Source organism: Apis mellifera, linkage group LG9, assembly GCF_003254395.2.
Source record: "Apis mellifera strain DH4 linkage group LG9, Amel_HAv3.1, whole genome shotgun sequence".
In the NCBI taxonomy this organism is placed as follows: domain Eukaryota; kingdom Metazoa; phylum Arthropoda; class Insecta; order Hymenoptera; family Apidae; genus Apis; species Apis mellifera.
This window is the reverse complement of record NC_037646.1, coordinates 2,517,541-2,541,398: the sequence shown is the minus strand read 5'-3', so window position 1 is coordinate 2,541,398 and position 23,858 is coordinate 2,517,541. Positions and strand designations below refer to the sequence as shown.

The 23,858-nt window shown below is 27.8% G+C and overlaps 1 protein-coding gene across 5 annotated transcripts in view; it reads right to left on the bottom strand.

Moving 5' to 3' along the window:
• Window positions 1-535: 535 nt before the first annotated feature.
• LOC413382 (SAM and SH3 domain-containing protein 1) overlaps window positions 536-23,858 on the bottom strand; it is a 468,674-nt gene continuing 445,351 nt past the window's right edge. For 3 of the 5 annotated variants that reach the window (XM_016914098.2, XM_016914100.2, XM_396827.6), the window contains 10 exons: window positions 22,198-22,359; window positions 21,692-21,748; window positions 17,174-17,240; window positions 14,043-14,208; window positions 13,022-13,250; window positions 8,088-8,186; window positions 5,825-6,163; window positions 4,866-5,081; window positions 3,580-3,730; window positions 536-2,853 (listed from right to left, as the gene is read on the bottom strand). In XM_016914098.2, the coding sequence (XP_016769587.1) occupies window positions 2,117-2,853; window positions 3,580-3,730; window positions 4,866-5,081; window positions 5,825-6,163; window positions 8,088-8,186; window positions 13,022-13,250; window positions 14,043-14,208; window positions 17,174-17,240; window positions 21,692-21,748; window positions 22,198-22,359 (2,223 nt within the window). In that variant the 3' untranslated portion in view covers window positions 536-2,116. The remainder of the gene's footprint in view (window positions 2,854-3,579; window positions 3,731-4,865; window positions 5,082-5,824; window positions 6,164-8,087; window positions 8,187-13,021; window positions 13,251-14,042; window positions 14,209-17,173; window positions 17,241-21,691; window positions 21,749-22,197; window positions 22,360-23,858) is intronic. The other 2 variants (XM_006558129.3, XM_016914101.2) reach the window with 2 other exon arrangements.

Here is a 23,858-nt window from a genome sequence, read left to right as displayed (position 1 = left end):
TGTGTGCTGTATATATACATACAAAAACTTTGTAACTTTGAACGTTTTGTTTTGTGGTATATAGTCAATATACACATGTACAGTTTACCATCTTGTCGAAGAACAACTTTTTAACTTTTAAGTTGCATCGATGATGGGGATTGTCGATCATGTATTAGTAAATGTAATTGTTTTCATATGAAAAATTAGTAACGATATAATTCAAAATATTAGGAAAATCAATTAGTTGCAATAAGATTGGATAAAATAATTTTATAAAAGGTTATTTTGATAATTATTAACTATCATTTTATCATTGTTTCGAAATTTGAAGAAAGTCACTATTTCATGCACAAAAGTTAATAACAATGCAATGTAGTTTTATTTTGAAGGAGGAAAAATATTATTTAAACTGTATATTATATTACCATTTTATTTTATTATTTTATCCAACTTGATTACTATTCAGTTTTACATATTATTCAATTTTCGAATAAATAAATTTTTTAGAATATAAGATCCAATAACAAATTTCTTTTCTCTCTCTCTCTCTCTCTTTCTTATTACATAATAATCCTTATCTTTCATATTTCTGTGTCGACTGTTTAATCGTCAAATCATATGCATTTTTCATTAAAGTAATCTAGTCTCAAAAATAATAGCAAACGAACATTTTATCACGTGTTCAAAAAGTTTTAATCTGTTGGCAGTCTTTAATCTAAAAAAAGTTTCCATTTCTCGTATAGGCAGCTGAAACAGCTGATTGAAGTCCAACTGTTGAATTGACAGATCAACATGTCTCTTCTCATTATTCCTCGTTAAACATCTCATTAGTCTCTGTTCTCTGTAGCTTATTGTATACAAATTGCAAAGATGAATCCTCTATTGCGAATCTTTAATCTATTTACAAAAATTATTTAGACGTAAATGCAATCTTATCACAATATTATCATTAGTTCATTTATTACGAGCGTCGAAAACGATAGACGAGATCATGAAATGATTGGCAGTGACACGGCTCCTCTCGATATTTCATCGTACTGCCAAAAATTTTATTCCATTCGTGCACGATACAAACGTTGTTACTCGTTCCTCTCGTCGAGGCCGTATAAATTTTTATATCTGGCTCGTCTCCTCTTTCCTTCTCATCGTCTCATTTACCGAGAGTCATAAAAAACTCGGAGTGAAAAATAATCACGTGGAAAGCTTTGATCCAATATCGAGATAAAGCTGGAATTCTCGTTAAAAAAAAATAACGAGCAGCCGCGAAGTTTTGATTATGAAATAACGAGGACAAAGAATCGACGAGGCAATAAAAGTTAGCGAAGCGTTATTCCTTTCGATTCAAGGATGGGTTAAAAAAAAAAAAAAAAGACAAAACAAGAGAAGAAATTATATAAATATTGCCTTTAACGGGGAAATAAAATATTAAACACCGAGTAACCGCTATTCATTGATTGGTTCTTCAACGTGTGAATCCTACGAAAGGATTCCATATCTGTACGTGCATTTTCCATTTAAGCTCGTTTCTCGGTTTACAGCCATTCTCTACGTTCCGGTTTCAAGTTCATTCGATAAACTGAATTACAGGAATACTAGATATATCACTGCATAACATTTTATAAATCATTTCAGTCATATTCAATAAGTCGTCTCAATAAGTTTCAACAAGTTGACCCTTCTCCGAAGATTCATTATAGGTAGTACGTTTTGTTTGTTAGTTCTCAAAATAGACAATGAAAGTATATTACAAAATAGTTATACAAACGAGCGTGAAACATGTAGCAATCTTCTCTATCGCGTTTGTGTACGTATCTTTTCGAAATTTCGATCATCGTTCACTGGTATGAAAACCTATTTTCTCAATGTACATTCATATACTACATGCATACCTTTCTTGATCGAATCAAGCTATCGAAAAGGTTAAAATCCCTCCTCGAACAAATTGTGTAAATACTTACGGATACAGCAGAAGAACTCCATTGAAATTGCACGATCTTGTTAACAATCTTTTAAAAATCCGCGTTTACATTATCGCGTAGTAAGTGTACAATAATTTACAATGAAACTTATGAAAATACAATGTAAAGGCAAGATGAATCGGGATCGGTCTCCTGTCCTCCTCTATCAGTATCCTTTACTGGTAACTGGCCTCCCCACTCTGGCTCTTATTGGTGGCTGGCTGAGAGGTGGGGGACGCTCTGGTGAAATTGCCAAAGTTCTTGGTGGGCGAGTCGGAGGCAACGTTGGCAAGAACTTTGTCCCTAGGTGGCGGTGCAGAGCTGATGCTCGACGAGCTGACGCCCGAGTCGCTCGATTTCTCGCTCAGGCAACCCCTTTGTCCAAGACCTGTCATATTTCCGCTGTTCTCGAGGCCAAGGTCACTGCTCCCGACCACGTACTTCACCATGCCTCCCAGTTTTTGCCCACCCTCGCATGCGTCCTCGATCACCACCGTCTCGCCGAAATTCCCTCTTTTCGCGATAAACCGAACGTTTCCGCTACGAAGCAACGGCGATTTATCGAACTGGCTCTCCTTCTGCCCGGCCACGTTGGCCGTGATGGGTATGTTGGGGTGGAAGTCGTCCTTGCTGTCGGTCACCGTGCTCCCTTCTGTGCTGACGCCGCTTACGCTCTTCGTAGGCGCCGCGGAATCGAGATTGTTCTCTCTGGGCAGCTTGGTAGTCGTTGTCGATTCCGGGCTTACGGTTCGCCGGCTAGTGGGATTCTTGTGAGCGTCGTAACAGCCAGAGTCCCGCGGGAACTGGCGACGATTAAACGGTGAACAATGGCCGGATGTCTGGCCAGAGGTTAAGACCAGTCGACTTACCTCGTCACCCTCCGAGCTTGAAGCTAAATCGCCCTCGCTTCCGGCTATTAGAACAGAACAAGAACTTGTGTAGTATTCTATTTACTACTGAAATTTTGGTATTAATGGAAATACCTACGTAGTAAATATTTTTTATTTTGTATTTTTTCGACTCGGATTTGAATTGTTTGAAAATTAAGATATTTTTAAGAGGTGTGGTATTATTGTTAATACGTCATTGGATATTAATTGTGAATATGAGTTTATCACGAATTTTTGTTATTATTTGTAGTCATTAATTTATTAAGCATTTTATTAATTTCTTCTCTGATTCTTCTTTGAAGATTTAATTCTTTTTTAAATCGAGGAATATTATAAAAAATTTGAAAAAAATGGAATAATTTTTTTTATATAAATAATTCTATACAAACATGCGAAATAATAATATATTTTATTATCTTTTAGTTTATATTTATTAATTTAGTAAGTTAAATAAATCTTTAATATAATAATTTTTATTATCTTATTATTTTATCATTTTTAATAAAATTATATAAATCAATTGTAATTTTATTATCTCCTCGATTAATTATTTGCAATATTTTATATCAAAATTTTAATCTTGAAAGATTATTAAATTCAAGAAACTCAAATAATCGTAAATTTTCTATAATTACTCATTCATTTTGTTATTAAGTAATTAAATTAAAACTACTAAAAAAGAAAAATGGTATACTAAGATACAAATTTAATTACTATTGGGAAAGGAAATGTAAATTCTAGAAACTCACATTGAAGATCATTTAATAGTTGCACAGCTGTAAGTATCTTAGCACGATGTTCTGGCTGATGTATACGCAAGTAATCAAGATCCGCGGCTTCAATTTCCCTGAAGAGTTCCAGATCCTCGTATCCGTTAAATACAAAAACAGGAATATGTTCCTGTAAAAATACAAAATTTCATTATTTCTATTTTCATTCCGTGTAACCAATTCATAATCAGATCAAATAAATATGAATTAATAGAGAACATTCTTCATTGCAAACAATTATTACAAATTATTAAAAGAAAGTTAAAGTATAACAATTAAAAACTATTTAGAATGCTATAAATCACATTTAGAATCAATCATTCAGAATTTTCACTTTTTTAAAAATTCCTTTTGAAAGTTTTAATGTCAAAATATGATTAAATTAGTGATAGTGATAGTGATAAATTAGTATTAGTGATTCTTCAGAAATCAAATAATTGATCATAATAACATTGATCAATTTCAATATATATATATTTAACATTAAGTTTTGCTTCAGATATAAAAAAAAATATGATTTCTCGATGGAATGTGGAAATATAAAAATTTAGCTTACATAGAATGTCAAAAAAAGTGATTGATAAGTGATCTTATGTATGTACAAGTAATAAATCAACTGTAATATAATATAATGTCTTTGTCGATCAATAATTCAAGTATGATTGAATTATTTATTATTAACTTTATAACCAGAATAATAAAAAAAAACAAATTAACATTAATTAAGGATATCAAAGATAAATTTACACTAATTACATCATTATTGATTATCATTTAATGATACGATCCATTCAATTCCATTAATTATTTAATCAAGGGAATTTAACACAGCAAAAATATCTTCTTACATACGTCCACTTTCTAAATTTCCAATGGTTGAACGTTAACGAGAGAAGGAAGCTGAACATTCATCACCGGTAACATCCGAGAACAGGATAAGAACGAGATAAAAGCGGGAAGCGGGAAATCGATAGGACGAGATAAGGAAAGGAGGAAGATGGATATAAAAAAAAAAAAAAAAAAAAAAAAAGAAAAAAAAAGTGTCGACGAAAAAAGGAACACGCCAAGTTTTCGTGGAACTGTGTATTGTAAGCGATATAAAAGATGCACGCGAGGGAGGCTAGCCGGGGTGGTGGGATATGGATGAAAAGAGAGAGGTCCAGGCGAATAAAGAAACGTATAAAAGCAGGTTTCCCTGCTTTGCATTCGAAGCGATGCAAATGCGAATCAGTTTGTTCGAGCCGTGGCAAGATATTGCTCTCTACCTGAAGATTCATTCTCTGCAAGAGCTCTTGAACGGAACCGGGCTTCTGCCTATACCTCTGGCCCCACTTCCCCCGCCCTTCGGGCTCGCCCCGCCTTGGAACCCTGTCGTTTAGTATCTCGACGTTTATGAACTTGAAGTGGCCTATCCTGTTGTGCAAAACACCCTTCCACAGCCCGCTCTTGTTCATTTGTACCACGTCGATGATGTCTCCCTTCTGCAACAAAAGCCACAATTGCAATTCGCTTCGTACTTTCCACCTGAAAAAACCTCGAAAACCTTTACAATTTCTAATTCGAGCCAAGTGGATGCGGAATCGAATCCGATGTTCGCGATTCATTATTATCGCGAAGTCGTGTAGAGAGAGAGAGAGACAGAGAGAGAGAAAGAGAAAGAGCGAGAGCGAATAATTTTGAAAAAGAAAGAATATTGAATTCTGTTTCGAAGTTTAATTTTTTCGAGAGGATAATAGGGCAATGCTGAGATAATTTTTGCAAGAATTGGAGAAACGCTTTTGTTATTAATGGATATATAAATACTTGGTAGTAACTGTAATATTTTATGAAAAAGATAATTCATAATAATAATAAGGACAAGATAATATAATATAATTTATCAAAAAAAAATAAATTGGGATATTTATAATAATAATTTAAAAAAAAATCTTATATTTTAATATTTCCTTATTCCAAGAGCTAGATATATAATATTTTATGCAAATGGTTTTATTGAAGCATCTATAAAAACAGGTTTGAAAATAAAAACCTCGTACTTATCTAAGATATATAATAAATTACAATTTTTAAATATTTTATATTAATTGTTTATATTCTGTCTTAATTCCAGTTAAATCTAACATATAATCTTTACAAAATAATCAGTTATCCAAGTATCGATGCTTCCTCCATATGATACTTTGCGTGAAGAGTGACACTCTTAAACAACGATTCGAAAACAAACCTTAAACTTTAATGCTTCCTTGTCATAAGGGCTGGGCGTATAATCGACCAGTGCCCTGGCTCTGCACAGCACAGGTCCAATAGACGTTGGGCTGATGGCGTCCCTGTCTTCGCAGGATATCGAACTGTGATTGCTTCCTGCACGCACAAGTGCCTGCGTGCTCGAACCACTTCCGCTTGGAAGGCTCTCGACGCTGCTCGCGCTGCACGGGAAGGCCTCTGATGAGGCGCGATCCTGGCGCAGCCTTGAAATCTTCCGTTGCACGTCGTGCCTCAAATTTCTCGCACGTCCCGCGATCCCCGCCCTGGCGTCCCCCTCGAGCAGAGCGCTAGCTTCTGACTGGAAATTTCGAATCGAGAATTTCATAAACGTCGAAAAGTTTTTGGGAAAGTTTCACTTGGAATCTTTGCTTGTATCGATGGAAATGAAAAGAGGAACTTCACAATACGTAATACGTTAAATTAGAATTGAAGAGGTGCACGGAACGAGGGCCCATTTTTAATTCAATTATGATGAAATATCTGACCTCAAGATTAATACTATATGTTGTATAATTTTATAAGAAAGAATGGCTTTACTTTTTTTTTTTATTTATTATTGTATGCATTATTAAAAAAAAGATCGAAAGATCATGACGAATTGAAATTTCGAGTTGCAAATTCCGAGCTCTTCGTTTCGCACAACTCCTCGATCGAGTTGCACAAGTCTGTCAATGAAGTCTTTTTACAAGGGAGACTGAAATTTGGATCCTTTCTCGTGATTGTGACGATTCTTCTGTGGTTTTTGAGAACATGCAACGATTATGCATAAGGCACGACCATGGAAGATTTGCAGAGGCTATCGAACCTCAGCTTTGAGCCTGCGTGACGTCGTTGTCGACTTGTCGGTGGAGTAGACGCACGTGTATGGCTGTATATTTCGTGATCATGTTCAAAAAAAAGCGTCTACTTTCGTGTTTGATGTATACGTCTTTGATGAAATTCTACTATCAAATCTAATCGATGGCAATAATGTAGCACGAATACAATTTGAACGAAGAAAAAGCTCGCATGCGTTTTGACACTGCGCAATTTTTCGACTAATGGCAATTTCACCGATCTGGCTTGAAATTTAAAAGAGCGATGTTTTTATATAGCGAGTTAATCGTGTATTTTTTAAAAACTATACAAAAACCAGACCAGAAATCAAACAATTGGCATTGAAAGCTTTGCTACGAAACGACCAACCAGATGAGTGAAATGAATGAAATGAGCGAGAGCGGTATGAATAAATTACTTACCCCATAAGATAGACAAGGTACAAGAAATTTGAAGAAATTAAGGAAAAAAAATATCCTAAATATTTCGTTATAATGAATTTTTAAAATGGAAACCACAACAACTATACCGTATTGAAAGAATGAAAAAGATAATGTCGATTGTATTATTCCTTTTTTTTTCTTCACATAAATGAGAAACAATTATTATCGTATATAAGAAAGATTCAAAATAATTTTTTGGATCAATTACAGATTTAGATAACAATTTGTCTCTTATTTTAATTTGAAATGTTGAAACCGACATTATTTTTTATTTATCTAGAATATAAATGGCAGAATTGTGCGAGAACATAAAAATTGAATTATTAAGTTAAGAATTTACTATTTTTAATTTTTTAATTTTTAATTTTCAAAATTCCAAACAGTTTTCGAACTATGAAAAATCTATTTTCCCTTCGAAAAATTTTAATCCAGAAATATACAACAACTCGAAGTTATGAATTATAATCTCGTATTGTTTGAAGTTTTTAAAGATTCGATTGCAAACAGGTTCGGATTCTAGTTTGACTTCGGATTAGCTCGACAATAATCGGATCGGTTTAAGCATCAGAAACGTACTTCCAATCAGCTTATTAAACCCATTAACCGAATACGTTCGATTATTGCCGAATTCATCCGAAGTTAGCTCGAATCCTGAACAATATGGGAAACGATATCGAGATCGTATCCGATCCAGCCCGAATTTTTCCGACTCGACCCGAAGTTTCGAATCAATTCCGCACACAACTGCAACAAATATATCGCTTGTTAGTAGTTTTCACTACTGCACATTTTTTTCTAAATAAATAGCCACATGATCATGCAACACAGTATGCCAACAACAACAATAACAACAACAACAACGACAACAACAACAACAACGACGACGACGACGACGACAATAAAGGACAGAAAGTAGAGAAAAAGGAGACATTTGTGAAAGGAGGAGTTGTATATGTCACGTACTGTGTGTACGGCGGCCGGATGTTGATTCTCAAGTTCTTCTTGATCCTCGTAGTCGCTGCTTTGGCTTGGCGATAGTCCTTCCTCGCCGCTACTCCGGCTCTAAAACGCAGTTTGATACTCGCAGAGACAGTTCTAATTCACGGATATGTAAAGGAGAAGCGGGCTCTAGTTTGGTCTATTAGCACTTATGTAAAATGCTGTTAGAGGAAATTGGTCGTTATGGAAAGAAATGCTAGTTTGAAATCAAACGTGAAAATAAAAAAAAAAAAAATACCATGTATGATTTAGATCGAGAATACAACGAAACGAGTTACAGTATGTGTATCGTGAATATAAAAAATAGTTACTATACGTGCATATACGAGGGTCAGCCCAAAAGATGTGCATGCCATGAGCTTCTTAGAAGATGAAATTGGATAATCACATTTATATTTGTTTGTGTTATTTGTTTGATTTATTCGGTGTATTCTGCTTTGTATTTGATAAAGGATTTGCAACAAGTAGGAAAAATTTTCAATTTCTTTTAAACTCAATTTTATTTTCACAAATAAAAATATTAATGATTTAAATATTAAAAGGTATTAATAATGAAGAATAATTTTCTCAGATAATATTTAAATTATATAATCCAATTATAAATGTTTTAAGTATTGCAAAATATTTACAAATAAATTACTTTGTTGTAAATCCTTCAATTGTATATAATTGTATAATTGTATGATAATCTTTCATATGTTACGTATCTTATTCTATCAAAATATTATATAAAATTGTATCTACTGGTATGTATGTATTTTTAAAACATTCATTTATTATAATTTTTTTATTTATTTATTTTAAAGTGATTTTTCGTGTGAAAATAAGTAAATAGATAACGATATATATATGTATATGTGTAGAAGCGCACAAAATCCAGTCACGTTAAAAATAATAATAGGAAGAAAATAATAAAATTGATCAAATTTCCATCGAGACATGCCCTAAAGAAAATGTTAAGTAAAGCATTCTCTTGTAGATTGAAAGTATGCCTTTATATACAAACTCCTGATATATTGTTAATAACGTAGAGCGTACAACTTGCGATAAGACACCCTAATACGTAGCAGAAACTGAGAGCAGCGCACTAGACGTTCCAAAACTTTGAATTAAATTTCTGGAAAGTTGCATTCTCAGCCATTCACCGTCGAGTTCATGAAGCACGGATGGTCAACTCATCGTCGTATGAAAAAACTTTTCTTTATTGGAACACGCTTAAATTCTACTTTGTTTCATTTATAGGAAGAATTTAAAAACAGTAGGAAAAAAAAAAAAAAAGAAAAAGAAAAAGAAAAGAAGAAAAAATTTGATATCGAAATTTATCTTTAAATGAGAAATCATTTTTAATAAACGACTTTTTTTTCGCTTATTTTTAAATCAATTATTGTATTTGTACAATTTATTTAAATTGATTATAAAAGAATATAATCGTAATAAAATCGTGTCAACCGTAAAAATAAATTGCATATAACAGAGTATACATATATATAAATAGCAGGCCATTGTATATCTACATGTGTGACGATACATTTAGTATGTGAAGTAGTATGAGTATATATACGAAAGAAATAGAGAATTAGGCCAGCAGTCTAGATGTCAGAATAGGAAATAGTAAGTATATCCCGCTTCTATGATCAGAATTATAAAAATTCTTTAATATTTAAACACAACATTGATTAATAGCATTAAATAGATTAAATATAAATTATTTATTTATAATAATAATATTATTGTCATCAAAATTATTCAGAATATAAAATAAAAGTTAAATTTCCTGAAATATTAAATTAAGATTTAACATATTTATTATTACACGTTATTCGAATTAATGTATTTTATATCATATGACTAAGCTACATTAAAAAAATAAAAAATAGTGAAGTAAATAATATTAAAAAAAAAAAAATAAGAATAATTTTTTTTATATAGGATAGTCTACCTATTTCACTACTTCATCACTTATACTATAATATCTTAAAACATTCATCGTAAATTTATTCGAAAAATAAAATGTTTTAAGTTAGAGTTTGAATTGCTTAGATATAAATAAGAGATATAAATATAATATGGAAATATTGTTAGTTTATTAAAAAGAAAATTTCTTTTCGCGTGATCCATTTCTGAATTAAACAGTCGTATTTCATGCATCAAGATATTCGATTTCCACAACGCTCAATTCGTTATGTTCGGTTCGTTAAGCTCAACGAAAAGCATATTGGGAGAAAGAGACACATCGTTTAGTTCGCATAGATATACGTAGCTGTGTTGGCACAGTTATCTATCTCTACGTGAATTGAAGAAAGGTCTGTTAATATCTGTTAGAATGATAAAACTATACTAGAGAGCGGAACCTTTGATGGTGCACAACTAATCGATACGATAAATATCCATATTCATGAATGTCAAACCAATTTGCTATGCATTTCTAATTGGAAAGAAATCTGGCGATGAAGACATTAATATTTGATATCTTGATATGAAAGACATGAAAGACATGAAAGATGTTTAAAATTATATTATAGTGAAACGCTCGTACAATTTACAATTGGTCATAATTTAAACAACTTAAATACGAATTAACATAAATTTTTTAAATATCTTTATTAGATCTTTAGAATTATTTTAAAATTATAGTTTATGACTTATATTATGTATATTTATGATTTTTTAATTTTTTTGTTAACGATTAAATAAGTACAATCAAAAAGTTAAATTTTATTATATATTTCTAATATATATATGATTAGACAATATTCCAAAATTTAAGAGATGATTTTTTAAGTTAAAATAAGACTAAAATCATAAATAAAGAAATTAGGGGAAAAAAAAGATTTAAAGATCTTTTTTTTATGGAAAAGTAAAATTTCTTTAATAACAATTAAACTTAAATTAAATCGATTAAGTAATGATTAATTAATTTACTTCAATTTAAGATTTTAAGATTTTAAATCAACTTAAAGTTTTCAATATATCATTATTTCTTTAAAAGTAAACGTATTAATCATGAAATTTATCTTGAAACTTGACCAAATCTTATTAAAATTAGAAAAAATTTAAATTGCTATAATTCCGAAGATATTAATTTTCGTTTAACGAATGAATGATCATTAGAAATATAGAATTTTATTCTTTAAAATGTTTTTGTATTTATCTTGATGCGACTTCCTGTTCCTCGAGATATCGTGTAAAGAAAAGGATAATTTTTAACCATTTACTCTTTCTATCCTTGTCATTCATTCAGATCTTTCACTCGTGCCTCGTCACACTGACCTATTTCAAACTTCAGACAAGCGATTCCAGGAAGAATATAAGCATTTCCAGGAAAAATCTAGATTCATTTATAATCTTTACACTGTTTTAAATGTTATGGACACTTTGAATTTTGCTATCTTAGTAATCGATTGAAATATTGGGATGAAATAAAAAATGACTTTAATAGTATAGTATTCTCTATTTTCTGAATAAGTTTTGAGAACAAAATTCTTTTTTCACATTTTTTTTTAAAATAAAAGTTTTATTTGTAACTCTGCATAATGATCTATAAAATATATTAACGAAAGTTAAATTTATTTAATATTATTATATAGTAAAAAGAATAATATATGAAATAAAAATAAATGTTAAATATTTTAATGCTGCTAACTCCAATTTTATTCATTAAATATTATACTATATTTATTTATGTAAAGATTTGCTTGTATGAATTTTTAATTGTTAGTAAATATTAAAGTTGCTAATACAATTATTTTATTTTTGCTTGAAGAATATTCTTTAATTAATCTTTAAATAATATTCTTAATTAATTATTTTCGCTTCGAATATTGATAGAGAATCTTATATTTTTTTATATTCTTTCATTATATTTCTGTGAATACGGAGCTTTCACCGTACTTTCATAACTTTCGCATAAAGTATATCAAATTTTGTTGTTTAAATTTATTTTAAATGAATTTGAACAAAATTATATCAATTATAATATTAATAGTAATACTTCTAAAAATTTAATGATTATATTATATTATAATAAATTACAATGTTAGTAATATAGTTAATAGCAATTCCATTAATAAATAAATATTTTAATGATATCAATAATAATAATATTTGATGTTTATAATAAAAAAACTGCAATTGAAAACCATTTGCTGAAAAATCATTCCTATTCGTGTCCACCGACACAGTCGACAGTTTTATTATTTCAAAAATTTAATAAATTACTTATGAAATAATATATAGTTGTAATAATTATTAATGATTCTGACATCCTATAAGACAATAAAAAAATTAATTAATTGTATATTATAATAAATTATTTTCTTTGACATAAAATTGAAACGAGAATTTATCACTACTTTATGATAAAATTTCTACGTATTTATCATATAAACATCAATAAATAAACGTAAAGCGAATTCAAAATCCATAATAAGCGACGACACAAAAGTTCAAACTAAAATATGAATATTCATACGTATGTGAGACAATAAGATTAACACGAAAACCTGTTGTTTAATATCGTCAGATAATTATATTTTATATTTTCTGTTTACAAAAACAAATAAAGATTATCTTGAGCCTGATTATATTTAATTTTCCTATTCGATAAAAAATCTCCAATACTATTATTTTAAAATATTTATAAAACAAATATGAATATTATATATAAATATAATATTAAATATAAATAAAAATTATATAATAATTGTCAAAGAAAATATCTATAAATTCTGAAACAAACATTGTTTGGAAAAAAATTAAACATTGAAACAATGATTCGTATTATATAAAATAGTATATAAAATAATTCAATATTGTGTCTTTAGGTTTACACCATTTATCGTTTTGATAAAATTATATATCTAATATCTTTCGATAGGGAATACTTTGTGTGAACTTACCTGGACATCGCTGCTCGCGTAGTCTCCACTTTCTCGAGAAGCTCTCGAATGTGTAAGTGGTATGATGGCCGGTGGATTATTGTGACCTTGTGGCACAATAAGCCCTCGCATTGTCGATGTTGCTCCTTTCCTAGAGCGATCTCGTGGGAGGCTGATGTCTCCGGCAGTTCGAAGCGAAATAATTCCCTCACTTCTGTTCTCGGGCTTCAAATTTAGCGTGAAACATACTCTGAAATGAAATAAATAATATTTTCAATCCTTCGATCGATGTAAATATCGATAAAAATATATCATTCTCAAAAAATTGAAAATATAATTTGTTAATAGTGATTAATAATTTTTATAATCTCATTCAGAAAAATATTGATTTTATATTATAAAATTGAATGTATTATTTTTTTATAATTATTTTTATAATTTTTTAATGAAAGAAAATATAAAAAATTATTGGAAAAAATTATTTTTGAAATATAATTTAAAAAAATTAAGAATAAGAAAGTTTTAAAACTTTTATTTTTTGTAATAATTTATATTTAAAACAAGTGAAGATATTTTAAAGCAAATATTCTATAAAATATTTTATATTATTTGATTTCGAAAAATAATATTTGATATTAAACGTTTAATATTTAATTAAATAAAATATTACAAGAGAAATAATATAGAATTTATTGGGAAAGTAAAACTTTGAAATGCTGATGTAAATTTATATCAAGATTTTCAATAAAACAGTTTATAAATATATATGTACGTCGTATATGTATGGGCACGTAATTGTAATTCGTTTCATTATCAAACCAATAATAATGCTCATGAAATTATTTATTATATATTAAATATTTTGTTATATTTATGTGGTATGTCAAGCGCATGGCATTGTGTTGTTCTCTTTTAAATTTTCTTTTCTTTTTCTCAAGTATATTATTTTAACTTTATTTTCTCATAAATGAGAAAGTCACGTCCTCACAATCAATTTAGCGTCGGTCGTCCGAAGGTTAAAAATATATTTGTTGTATTTTACCTTCCATTTTGTATAGTTGCAGTTGGCACTGGCCCGCCACTTGCCCCCATAAGGAAATCTTCGGGATCTGACTCATATGGTGGTTCGTCATACCAATGTTGACCTCCAGGACCCAAGCCCAATCCTCCTCCACAACGTGCATCTTCATCGTACATGTAAGTGTCATCTGGATATTGAAAATAAAATTTATATTTTCTTAAATAATCAAAATCGAATTTTTTATTTTTTAAGATCTTGATTTAAGATTTTCAAATGTTAAATTACATATAAAGTAAGAATAGAAGAATAATTATGATTTAAACAGAAAATTTTAACAGAACAACTAATATTTCCAAACTTTTTATTAATATTTCGTATTTTAATGATTGTAATAATTGTTTTATAATAATTTTTGACTTTATTGAGAATATTTAAAAAATCTGTAATTTCTTTATAATGAATAAATTTCAATTTTCTTTAATGAAATATCCATTGTAAATCTATTATATTATATAGATGCTGAAACTTTATCTGTAATTATATTATGCAGAGGTATTATATCTAATTAAATCATGAAGTTATCTTATGACTGAAATTTAACAAGGGTTTATTATGAACGCTTCAATGTTCTTATTCATACTTAAAACATGGAAAATTTACTCCAATAAATCTAATTTTTTATTTCTTACTTATTCTGTCATAAAATTTTATGTTACATTAAATATTAATTTCTTTATCATTAACAATAGAAATAATATTTATTTTGAACATAACATTGTACATATTTAGAATCTGTTAATTATTGAAATGAAGCTATAAAAATTAAAATTGAAATATCCATGATCATTGATATTAAAAAATAAAAATAGTGAAACGAAAAATTTTTTTGCAAGATGCCTTGCAAGATTCCTTTTAAAAAAAGGGATACTGTTGTCTCTCTATTAATTAGAATAATAGAGCAATTACTATTCAAATATTTGTTTTAGTCTTTAGAATCAAAGCTATTCTACATTAACATTGTGTACATGCAATTTTCAAATATACATTTCAAATTCTTTTCTCATCATCAATTTCATTCTTTTATTTACGTAAAGAAAAAAAGTTTAATCAATAAAATACGGATTAAATCCTTCTTATTCTTTCACTAGGAACTTCTTCTCGAAGAGAAATCGCACGGTCTTTCTTTCCTATAAAGTGTAGCGTGTGGCGCTAATGCGTGGTAATTCGAGACGCGAGAAGACCTCGAGTGGCGTTGGTGAGAAAGGCTGGGCGAAATCAAGCGTCTGAGGATCGTGCACGTGCGTGTGGGCGCGAGAAAAAACGAGGGGATCGGGAAAAGCGAGCCAGCAGAGAAAGCAGTCGACGGTTGTTGACGATAACGAGATTAGCCTGCACATAGAAGGGGCTTCGTAGCGTGGCGGTGCTATTGCCTTCGTCGGCGATGCAATCGCAAATAAAACTCCCCCAGTCAGTGATAAATCGGTAATACGGAATTTAAAGGATATCCGAAACATTACTCTTGATATTTTATTTGATCCTCTTTATGGCATTCTGTACAGGATGTTTCAGAAATAGGTGGACTTTAGTAGATCGGCGTTTTATTGTGCTCGAAGATGAATCGTAGATAGAATTGGAAATTTTTCATTTACAAAATGTACAGATGATCACGAAAGTATTTATAAGAATAAGGTAATTTATTTAATTTGAAAGTTTGTAGAGTATATGTAGAGTGTAATAAGTAGTGAAGAAAGTTCTTTTTTAATTGAAAATATTTTTTAAATATGTGTAAATTAATCTTCAAATTTTCTTAAATTTTCAATCTCTTGGATGTAATTTCGTTTGGAAATCTTTTTTTACAATAAAATAGAACAATTAAATCTTATTAATAAAATTTACATACTTTATAACTGCAATGTTAGGAAGCAGAAAAAAACGAAAAATTTCATTCTTTCAAATGATATTTTATAAATTAAAAATATTGCACATATTTATAATATTTCATATGAAACAAAATTATTGTTTATTATTTAAATTTACATAAAATTTATCGACAATTTTTTTATTTATCTCGAAATTTTATAAAGCTTTACATATTTACATTAAATGAAAAACAATTTAATAATCGTTAAAGAAAATAATAAATTTTAATTGTTTTGAATTGTAAAAATGTCCTGACATTGAAATATTAATTTTAATTAAAGATGATAGCATAGAATTATATACAATATCAATTTTATGTTAGAATGTTAAATGTTGCAATAAAGCAAATCATTCTTACATTGAACGCAATATATGTCAAAATAAATTAATTTGTATTTAAACGTTTCGTAATTAAATAAGTGTATAGAAATTTTCTGAAATTAATTTTTTCATGAACAAAAGCCACTATAATGTACAATAGAAAACGTTATGCTATGATAAAGTTTTTAGTACAATGGCATTAGAGGTCAGAAGCTGACACGAAAAAAGAAAACGAACATTGATTGAAGAAAGAAAGACCATATGTTATAAAAATTCTTATTTCAGAAAAAATTATTTTTACATTTTGTAAAAAATTTATTATTATGCATATAAAAATAATGATTTTTATATCTAATTTTTTGTTTATTGTACTCAATAAATTAATTTCTCTTCATTATTTATTTATTTTCCAAAGTAAAAGAAGAATATAAAAATTTCATATTTTTGGAACGCTCTGTTCTAAAAATCATAAATTTCTAATATAACAAACTGTAACATCAAATTCATTTCCTTCAAAAATTTCTCTTATTCGAGAAAAATTTTTGTCTGAGAGACCATTCAGTTTCATCGCATCCCCCGATCTCTTTCGCCCGAGAAATTTTCGTCTACAAGAGCGTTCCGTTTCATCGCGCCGAGATTCTTTAAAAAATATCACGGGAAGAATCATCGGAGAACGAAAGCGCTAAATGAGTCCCTAGAGGGCGCGCGGAGATGTACGAAGTGTCAGGCGTTTGGGAGTCGATTCTCAAGGCTCTGGCTGGCACGTGGCTCGTTTCTGCTCAAGGCAGACACGCTCCATAGAATACACATACACACGAATGAGGACGTGGCCCGGTTGGATCGAGCAGGCCGAGCTGTAAGTCGCGGAGAGGCGACAACTAGCTAGAGGTTACACTCCTTGACGTACTCACCTCCAGGGAGCTGACCCCGTCCGTCCCGACCAAGCTGCATTAAACCCTGCCGGATATCCCTCAGTATCTGAAACAGGACAATAACGAGATCGAATGAATGAACCCTCCATTCGATTACTTGATTAGAAACGTTGCATTAATTTGGCATTGTTGATCTCTTGGTTGAGCGTTTTCGGATGAAATTTAGTCGGCCAATTATATTTAACGATGCGTGATTTATCCTTTTGATTGAGAAACATTTAAATAGAATAAAAATTAGTAATGTATTAATTTAATTAATAATTATAATTCTTTTTTTCAAATGGAAGAAAGACCCTTAGGAATAAATTATTGTTTAATTTGTTTATATTATATGAAATAATTTATATGAAAGGTGTATATAATAATTATAATTATAATATTATAAACATTGTTTTTTAAAAATATTAAATGGCATCTTCAAATCTATAATTTTAAGATGCTTAAGACATAAAAAAACTTTTAAAAAAAAAATTCATCCATTTCATTTTACTGTTTTATTTATTAAGTATTAATCACTTTTTTTCTATTTTGATTGCTAAAAAGATTGTTATCTGTTATTTATTTCATTGTATTTTGAAAGTTTATTGAAATTAATTGAAAGTTTTATAATTGATGTGTTTTTAATCAATATGTTTGATTAATCAAATTATAAGATATTTTTATAGTTTAAAGATATAAAATTAGAAATTCAAAAAATTACATAATTATAATATAAATTACATTAGTTTTTTTTTGTAATATGAAAAATTCCAGTATGCTATTACACGTGCTATTATTAGATTTATTAAAAAACGATTTATAAATTTATTCCGCTCTTACAAAATGAATAATCCAAAATGATATAAATGAAATAATCCAATGAATAAATATCTACATTATCTTTATTTTATATATATATATATATTAATCTAATAGAATTATAAATCGATTATTTGAAATATTGATTTTTCTGGAGTAAAACTTACGATATCATATATTAAAATATAACTTGTAAAAAATATGTCATTATTTAATGTCACTATAATTTTGATCATTACTTAATATAAAAGAATTTCATTACTGTCATCAATAAATTGAAAAAAGATATAAATTTAAGAAAAAGATATTTAAAAAGTTCCAATTTTATTTAAGATATTAAAATTTAGAAATTAATAATTTGAATGCAGAGATTTAGTAGTCCTACAGAAATCCATTTTATGTTTGCTTACATGTTCAATAGCAATAGATATGTCAAATTCGAAACACTGCATTGACAGGTTCGACAGTGTACTTTGGACTGAATCTGACTACCCCATTGACTTGTCCTGCTTAACATTTTCAAAATGTTACTAAAATAACTTCTATTATAGTTATAAATTTTCTAATATTAGATTGACAAAAGAATTATTAGAAATTTTATTATATCTAAAAAATAAATTTAATTTTTGCATATCTATATTTAAAAAAAAATTATTTTAATTTTGCAATTTTGTAAAAAGAAAATAAATTATTGATATTTTAAATATATTAAAGTACAATGAAAATGAATAATGAAAAATCACTCGTTCAGATATCAAAAATAAAAAAAAGATATTAAAAACAAAATTTGGAAATGGATTCGTGCAGAACAAAATTTATATATATGATTATTATAAAACAAATTGTGATTATGATTCTTATATATCACTAATATATTTATTAATATATTGTTTATTATATATTATATTTATTATTATATATTATATTATATTTATATTTATTAATATATTATTTATTAATATACTTGAATATAGTTTTATAATTTCTCTCAAAAATTATATTTCATAGCATATTTCATGTTGAATTTCCTTTTCTTATTATAAAAATCTACAGAATACATATAATATACAAAAAGAAAAAAAAATTCAAAATATAGTATACATTATAATATTCGAAAAATAAGACTCTCAATAAAATCTCTTTTTAAATTCTATTTCATATTCATAAAAATTTTATTTTTATTTCATTATTATCCGCAGTTTAGTTATTATTTAAAAAACAAAAATCTCATATTCCCACTATTCCCATTCCTGTATCTGGAATGTTTAACAATTTACACGCCTAAAATATTATATCAATCACAAGGATAAAGAAAGGGCCGAAAAGCGTAAGAAGGAATCGACGATGATGAGGATGGTTGACGAGGTGGTCGCCCACGGGATTATACCGCAGTTCCTCGCGTGGCAAAGGAGAAGTCAACCGGTTGGTGAAGAAAATAGAAGGTAGGTAGGGGAGCAAAAGAAAGAAGGTCCTCCCTAGGGAGCAGTAAACCTTCGAAGGTAGAAGTGACACTAAAACTTTTACACGGATACCGACCTTTATTTCCATATTGTTCTCCAGCCTCAAAGGAAACTCTCCGCTTTATTTCTTTCTGTCTTTTTCTGCCTGTTCGAGTAGCCGAGGGCCAGGAGAACAAGGCAGTTTCGGCCAATTTCTGTGAGACCCATTTCGATCTCTTAAATTTTCTAAAAGGATGGTGGACTAACTTTTCTTGCATCCTCAGTTTCGTGTAATTAAAATTCGATATTTTGTTCACGTATAATATATTCTATACTATTTCGATTAATTTTGTTTTTGATCAATCAAAAAGTATCTTTTGTTAGTAAATGTGTAATTACAATTTTAAAAAATCTTTAATCATGAAAATTTCCAAATAAAAATATTGGCTAAGATTTGTTTATTAAATTATAAATAATTGAAGTTTGTGTTAGATGAAAAAAGATGGAAGAAGCGTGAGATCGTTTTATTTCTGTTGTACCATCTCATATTCTATTTTCGTCTCTCTGTTTTCGCTTTACTTAACACGAAATTAAATTCCAAATAATTTAATAAATAAGCTTCAATCGATATTTTTTTTATACCAACTTTTGTGTTTGTTTTAACATCTAGAATTAATCCTTCAAAGAATGTGTCCCGTATATTATCCTATATATACATTCTATATATTTATTTCTTAAATAAAATTATCTTGTATTTTTTTTTGTACATAATCCTATGATTTCTCTTCAATAATTAATAAGCGTTTGATTTTATGTAATTTATCCTGTATACAAAATAGCAATATATAATAATTTTTCATTTCTTCTATATAAATTTTTATTGATTAGTGAATTATTAAAATTATATTTTTTTCAGAAGATAGAATCCAATTTACAAATATAAAATAATTTAATGTAGCAATTAATGAATTTAATGAATTTTTAATGTACATCAAATTTTCGTTTGTAAATTGGATAACAAACTCTATTATTATTACAAAGAAGCTTAGAAACTTCTGTCAAGCAATCTTAGATAATCCAGTTGATTCTTCGCATTGCCCATTTCAAATCTTGACCAGTCCTCTCTACAAACTTCAATGACACCATTCCAAGTTCTCTCTACAAGCTCCTTTACGAGTTTCAACTTATTTCCACACACGTGGTAGGTACTAGGGAAGGCGAGATTAATGCTTTTAAAAAGTTATTAAGAAATCTCTAACCTTTTAGAAAACTCTCTTTATTATTCAAAATACAAAAAAATCATTCTTATTACGAGAATCAATTGAAAATAATTCACATTTCCAAAATGAAAAGAGATATTTAAAGAAATTAAGATAAAAATGAAAGTATATTTATTCATTAATATTCGTAAAGATTCATTAATTTTTCCAATTCATATAATTAATTATAAAAATTAATAATAAAATATATCAAAATGTAATATTCTTGTAATATACATGTTAAATAATATATATATAGAAACCTTCATTTTATTTTAGAGAAAAAAGTAATACTTATCCAAATGTATTTGAAAATTATTCAAATAGTCATAATTCATAATTGGATAACTAAAATCGAATATACATTTATTCATTCTAATTAATGTTTGCAGAATTGTAAATGTTCATATAATTGGAGTGACGCTCAGAATAATCAAGAGTTTAACAAAAGTTAATAAATAGAGCATTAGATAAGATTCGTAAATGAAATATTACTTTCTACTGTATTTAACTTAATGATAAAATATCTCAAGATATCTCATTTTTCATCAGAAAATATGGAGAAAAATTTTGTAATTTTATTTAACAAAATTTTTTAATTTTTAAATTATTCTTCGATTATTTCCATATGCTTTTGAAATTTGTCCATTAAAACTTATAATAATTATATATATATATATATATATTTATAATGTCATAATCAATTTTTATTATATAATAATTACAAATTTATTAATTAATAGGAAAAATATGTATTCTTTTTAAAAATATATTTTGTTTTAAATATAGTATAAATCTTGATTAACGTATTTCTATGATTGATAAAAATGAAAATAGAAATTGCGAGATGAAATATGCTATTAAATTGATCATGTTTATTGCGTCTATTCGCTCTTCTTTCAAAAATGTATCCACTTTCTTTATTTGGCATTCGTATAGACAAGAATTCATTAGTAAATTAAAAAAAGGGAAGAGTGAACTTTAATTTAAATTGCACTTACCTCTTCGTGTTCTTTATGAAATCGTTCCTTCTTTCTCAGTGCCTCTTGAACTTTCAGCTGAAAAATATAAACCGGTAAAAAATCTCTTTTTATATTGACTAAAAATTTTGTCGATAAATATAAAGAAATCAATTTCAATTACGAAAATACAACAAACAAACGATAAATTGATTTTTGTTTATTCTTTCGACGAAGAAAATTATAAAATGTTTATAATGATTTTTTCTTAGTATTTTATAAATTAGTATTTTAAAATAATTGTGCAAATGATTATTTTTTTTGGTTTACTTTTAAAAGATTTTTATCTACAATTATTTGTCACATTTGTTTTTTTTTTTTTTAGAAACAAAAAAATGAATTATTATAAATTATATGAATAATGAATGATAATTTATTGATATTTATTGATAAAATAGCTTGATGAAATATTTATGAAATTCAACAATTTAAATATCATTATATTTAATAAATTATCATTTAATATTTATTATATGTAAAAATCATACCCTATGTATGGTCTCTTCGAAGCTGTTTGGCTGACCTCCATTCATTTGTAAGTATCTTAATCGATCGTAATCTCTTGGATCAACCATAGAACGTAAAATAGTGTGCCCCATATCTGGTCCCATGCCTAATCCACTTTGCAATACGCTGTCTGGTGTATCTACCTATCATTGACAAATATGAAAATATGAAATTATTAAATATTCTGCCATAAAATAATAAAATGTTATTCTTTATTTGAATAAGAGTAATACAATTGTATTAATGATAATAAATAATGATGAATAATTGTCACATTCAATGTCAATTTTTAATTTTAAAAGCAATTAATGATTACTTCAGGAATATATATTTTATTTAAAAATAGAATGTTTCACGAAAAATAATCTACATAATCAAGTTTGATTAACTGCATTAACCAAAGTTACTAGATCCATTTGTTTCCCTTATTCTTAAATATTTTTCTATCATTAATTATGATACTCTGATAAATTTTAATGACAGTAATGAAAATAATATAGTTTCTATTAAATTATTTGAAGAACATGTAGTTGGAAATCATGATCAAAGAAATGAGAAAATAAATATCGTTTTACTCTTCAGCATCATTAGTTGAATAATTAAGACAGAGATTGCAGTGTTTTAACTTTTAAGCAATAATTTCAAATAAAATGAGTATTTGCAAAGAGCAAATTTTTTTTATTCCATTTCTCTAGAAAATGTATTTCTTTTCTAAAATTATAGATACATTAAATAAAAATAATTTAGAAAATAGAATGGAAAAAAATTATACAATATCATTCTAAATATATAGTATAATTATTAAGAATTATTAGTGACGAAAATTATAGATGTATGTAAACAAATAGCTATAATTGTTTTATCTCAACTAAAATATTTGATCTAAAACAATATATTCACTTTCTGTCGGTTTGAGATTTTCGTTCTTTCTTCTATTTGATGCATTAAAGTAAAAATCAACATGGCATTGATAAACAGAGAATGTAAATGATGTAAATTCTCAACTTTAGAATTATTCAATCTTAGAAAATGGTATATTGCTCGGTCTACTGCTAGTCTGCTGTCTATTTACGAAATTCAGGCCTGTGAACACAAACAAATGGTTTTAATCCGTTTAACATAAATGCAACGCGGTTTAATTAAATTTCATTCAGAGGATAATAATCTTCACATTCATGTTTTTCTCTATATTCATGGCTGATGAATTTTTATTTTCTATTTTGCAATTGCGATTTGTTCGTTTTTATAGTCAATCTAATTACACGATTATTTCAATTATTATTATTAATTACAATTATTAGTATATATCATTTAAACAATTATTACTTTAATTAAATATATTTTTTTATTCGAATAAAATATATATAAATTATATAAATTAAGAAAAAATTATGAGTTTAAATCGTCTTTTTTAGTCTAATTTTTGTTTTCATATATTAAATAATATTGTGTTTTTCAAAATTCAAAAAAATAGAAAATTAGAATTCCATTAATTCAACAAATATTTTCATTAAAAATCTACTAAAATAAATGAAAATATTAATATCTATTATTAATATTTATTGCACTAATTTCTAATTAATTCTAAACATAGTGTTCAATATAAGAATAAAAAGAGAAAGAAAGTAATACTAAATGTTTA